At 33.9% G+C, this 4,576-nt stretch overlaps 2 protein-coding genes across 2 annotated transcripts in view; one reads left to right on the top strand and one right to left on the bottom strand.

Moving 5' to 3' along the window:
* Positions 1-32: 32 nt before the first annotated feature.
* Positions 33-1,986, top strand: LOC126884644 (ubiquitin-like protein 7). Its single transcript, XM_050650711.1, has 3 exons — positions 33-234; positions 288-484; positions 1,197-1,986. The coding sequence occupies exons 1-3, from the start codon at positions 93-95 to the stop codon at positions 1,923-1,925; spliced, it is 1,068 nt and encodes a 355-aa protein (XP_050506668.1). The 5' UTR covers positions 33-92; the 3' UTR covers positions 1,926-1,986.
* The window catches only part of LOC126884647 (cytosolic Fe-S cluster assembly factor NUBP1 homolog), an 11,632-nt gene continuing 8,990 nt past the window's right edge, over positions 1,935-4,576 (bottom strand). Inside the window, exons 5-7 of the mRNA XM_050650713.1 lie at positions 3,963-4,156; positions 3,641-3,827; positions 1,935-2,031 (exon numbers count right to left, since the gene is read on the bottom strand). Coding sequence (XP_050506670.1) covers positions 1,994-2,031; positions 3,641-3,827; positions 3,963-4,156 — 419 coding nt within the window. The 3' untranslated portion in view covers positions 1,935-1,993. The remainder of the gene's footprint in view (positions 2,032-3,640; positions 3,828-3,962; positions 4,157-4,576) is intronic.

Raw genomic sequence — 4,576 nt, 5'->3', positions numbered from 1 at the left:
TAAACATCCATGTCTAATTACGTGTTTTTGTCATGTTTTTGTATGTCAATGTCAAGAATTTTAAATGTCATTAAAAGTAATAAGAATAAGCAATGGCAACGATAAATTTAGGAATTTGGAATAGCTCAAATGGGCCTCAAAGAATTAAGATTAGTAATGTAGACATAGAAAATAAAGTACATATTTTTAAAACACAAGCTTTGCAAGAAGTGAAGGATTCAACTAAAACATTAGGTAGGTTTTTACAATCTTCCAAACAAAGACATTTTACCTTTGTTCATTTGTAGAATTTTCATATTGTGGGCTAATTTTGGAAGATGAAAACACATTATCATCCTATGGCATTGCTGATGGTGTTACAATTCATGTATTTGAAAAATATTCTAGGGTTCCTCCAGTAGTCAACAATAAAATGTCTCCAAATGAACTAATATCTTCCTTTAGAACTCTCGTCATGTTTTCAAACTATAGGTTAGCCTTACAGGTAAGCTTTCTTAGATTTCTATTTCCTAATTCGAGCTTTATGTGACATTAAAATTTTTACAATTAAAAAATCACTAAATTTAATAACCATCTGAACTTGATTGGGTACATTTGGACGACCTCAGCAACTGAATAAGCAGTAGCATTTAGACACAACTGCTGGAAATCAGCCAATGTGAGATTTTCTAAGTGTTCCCTACTGCTGCTGGATACAACCAATAAACCACTTTGTGCTTACAGTTTACAGTGGTACCTGCTGAGAAGGTCGTCCGAATGTACCTATTAAAATCTGAAGTTACCAAGACTAGAAATTATCAGCCTCAGGAACGGACTGTATCAATATGGATCTTATAAAATATGGTGGTGAAGAATTAAAAGATCAAATAACTACAGAGGACTGACACTATGAAACACATCATGTAAAATCATGTCCACCTTAATACAATGAAGACTGACGGAAGCTATGATGAATATCACAGGACAGTATCAATGCGGATTTATTAAGGGAAAGTCTACAAGAGACGCCATACATACGGTTAAACAAATTATGGAAAAATACTCGTATATCTGTAGCAAAATACAAATAAACAGAAAGTGTTAAACTAAATAAAAATAATTTTAAAAGTTTAGGGGAGAAATTGTTTGCTTTTTCGTTCATGTTGATACTGTTTATTTACTACTTCATCGTTTTACTATTATATTTTCATTTTTAGAGGCTCACTCGCTCTGAAGTTGTTCAAAAAATAATAGAATCTTGCCCCAGCCTCTTGGAAGATCCAGCAGCTATAGCCTTAATTCAAGACCCTGAGTTAATGTTTTACCTATCAACTCCAGAGCAAGGAAATGAAATTATAGAAAAACACCCAGTGCTACTTGAAGCAGGAAGTTATATTGTTGCCCAGGTTCAACAGGAACAAGCCAGCTTAAATCCAAACCAAGCCGGTACCAGCACAGGATATTCTTATTCTTTAGAAGCCCTTTCAGATGATGATGAAGAAATGGATTCAAGTTCCGACACTAGTTTTTCACAGAACCCCTTAACAAGGAATACTTCATTCAATGCTATAACTGCAGCACAATTGGCTGCTGCTATTGCAAATGCAACAAATACACAGTTTAATACGAACAGTGCTGGGGTACCTACCAGTAACTCTAATTCCTCGAATATAATCACAAACGAAATGTTTTCCAATGCCATACAGCAGGCTATTGGTTTGGGAGGATCTAGCAGGGGTTTTTCTTCTAGTACTCCTAATACTAACAATAGAGAAGATGACCAGCAATCTTATGAAACTTTAAGTATACAATGGCAAGCACAGCTGAAGCAAATGCATGAAATGGGATTGATTGATGATATTGTTAATATTAGAGCTTTGAGGGCTGTTAATGGCAATGTCACTGCAGCTATTGAACTGGTTTTGAGCTTTAATGATATTAACTAAACACAAGGCTTTCTTGTATTCTATTTATTAAAATAAAAGTATGTATACAATATACAATAAACTATGTTTTACTCTTTATCCTTTACCTCACACAAGTCCATTATTCCTACAAAAAAAAAGACATTGATTTATTAGTAGAGTATTAATCACAATTTCAGTTGAAAATTTCTGTTTAGTCCACTCTTCAGAAAAACTTTTAGGGTCAGTGAGCCTCTAAAAATTATACAAACAAGCTGAATTTTGCTGATAATGTCAATTTAGGAATTCCAAAAAAGAAACAGGCCCCTCCCACGAGGTGGGTTATAGAGAGAAGCCCAGAGGTCCCAAAATTGACCCTATGCAAAATTCAGATGGGTCGTCTCATTTTTATGGATCAAATCTCTGTCAACTGGACTAATTTTCGAAGTGGACATCTAAACATCAAAATAAATACACTCCTCCAAGAAATTAACGCACCGCTTGCTATAGTTGAGTTTTAATTTCAGTATTTTATAAATGCTAGAATATTCCACAGGGTCATGCGAACTTTGAGAAAAAATCACAGTTTGATTGGTACACCCGGTATCATCATCATCATGGCATCCACACTCCTAGCAGCGTGATTGCCGCCCTCTTTGGGCTCTTCCGATTCGTTTGTTGCGGTGAATCAATCCGCATTAACATTTTGGTTTTACAATTGGTTGTGTGACTTGGCATCTTCTACAATTTTTCTCCTGTTTCTGTTTTTGCTTATGGTTACCCACTCTCTGACTCCCATCTTCTTAAGGTCCTCGACTATCTGGTTCTCCCATCTAGTTTTGGGTCTTCCTCGTGGTCTGCCTGATACAGGTCTCCGTTTGAAAATTTTCTTGATGACGGCTTCTGGATTTCTCCTTTCAGAAGTCCTCTTACTTCGTGGTTCATGAGTTTTCTAAATTCATTATTACCTAAGTTTAGTGTGCCTGCTATCCTCCGAATTATTTACCTCTCTACGATCCTCAATCTTTCTGGGTCAGACACATTACTTCAGCACCATATGTGATTACTGGTCTAATTGCTGCTTTGTAAACTTTCAGTTTAGTATTCTGAGTAAGTTTCTTATCTTTGAGGAAGTTATTATATTTCCAGTAGGCTCTGTTTCCTGCCTGGATTCTTTCACTGATTACGAGGCTTCTATCATTAGTTCCATTAACTGAGACTCCAAGATATTTAAAGTATTCTATCTTTTCAAACTCATATTCACCAATATTTAAACTTGTCACCAAGCATATTAGGTATTTTGTTTTGATTTATTTCTAAACCTCTTTTGGATTCTTCCTTGCATAACTTCGTAAATTCTTCCTTTAAACTGTTCAGGTTTCTGATAATTAATGTTATGTCATCAGTCAGCATACGCCACAAGTTGCAACGTCGATGTTATAATTGTACACCCGGTATACATCGATGTTATAATTGTACACCCGGTATACAATGACCATTTACCTGTCTAGGAACAACATTATTACAGCGATAATGTTAAAGAATAAGTCTATAATATGTTAAAAAAATCACTTAAATCGGACAACAGGTTTAGGAAATTACATCAAAAATGACCAATTTTTAAGGTGGTGCGTTAATTTTTTGGTGAAGTGTTCATTTTCAACTGAAATAATTGTTATTAAAGATGAGTGAATAATTATGAAATTTTACAAGAAAAAAACTTTCAATGAATATTGCTGTTGAACGTTAAAACTTACTTTTGACTATTTCATTAGAAGCTTTTAAAGCTGGCGAATTCGCTAAATGTGTGGCAAAATCTTTTCCTTCATCACAACATCTCGCAATTCTAGGATCTAGTGGCAAGCTTCCCAAAAACGGAACCCCTAAATCTTCACACATTTTCCTTGCTCCTCCTGTTGATGCTGGGAAGATATCTGAAGATTTCTGTAAAGAGATATTAGACTTTTGGTATAAGATTTTCCTGTTATACATATTTTGGATCAAAACAGCTCATTATATCGAAATAATAGAAATGACATTAAAAATGAGTATAAGAAATTAATTATTTGTTGAACATACCTCACATTTTGTACATACAAATTGTGCCATATTCTCTATGACTCCCAAAACTTTTATTTTGACTTTGAAACAAAAATCAATTTCTTTCCTAACATCTAACAAAGCTACTTCCTGAGGAGTTGTAACAATAACTGCTCCCGTCAAATTGGCTTTCGAGAGATATGTCACTGCAGAGAGATGTTCATCAGATGTACCTTAAAAACAAAGATTACACATAATATGTACAATACATAGGTAAGATACATTTTAAAAAATATCTTTGAATTTCTAAAACAGTTGTAGTTAAAATTGGGTAAAATTTATAAAAAAAGTTCTTGAAAATAGAAAATAGGAAGGTCTCAGATACAGAATACATAATTAAAAATAATATACACTAACTTAAATCTAGGAACCTTCCTTATTAGATATTAGATCCATTCTTTGTTAACATCCTGCATCTCTGTCTTCTACTATTTACAAATCGTAGAGACGACGAAATAGAAAACGGAAAGGATTCTACAATATTCAATCACATTCCGTTTTCCTTCATACAGGAAAAGGTACAAGAAATGGTTCTTAGTACTCATAGTCTGAGTAAAGATAGAAGTTTTTTTTTTTTTTTTTATTAAACACAA

This window comes from Diabrotica virgifera, chromosome 5 (assembly GCF_917563875.1).
Source record: "Diabrotica virgifera virgifera chromosome 5, PGI_DIABVI_V3a".
NCBI lineage: Eukaryota > Metazoa > Arthropoda > Insecta > Coleoptera > Chrysomelidae > Diabrotica > Diabrotica virgifera.
This window is presented reverse-complemented; position numbering and strand designations above follow the sequence as displayed.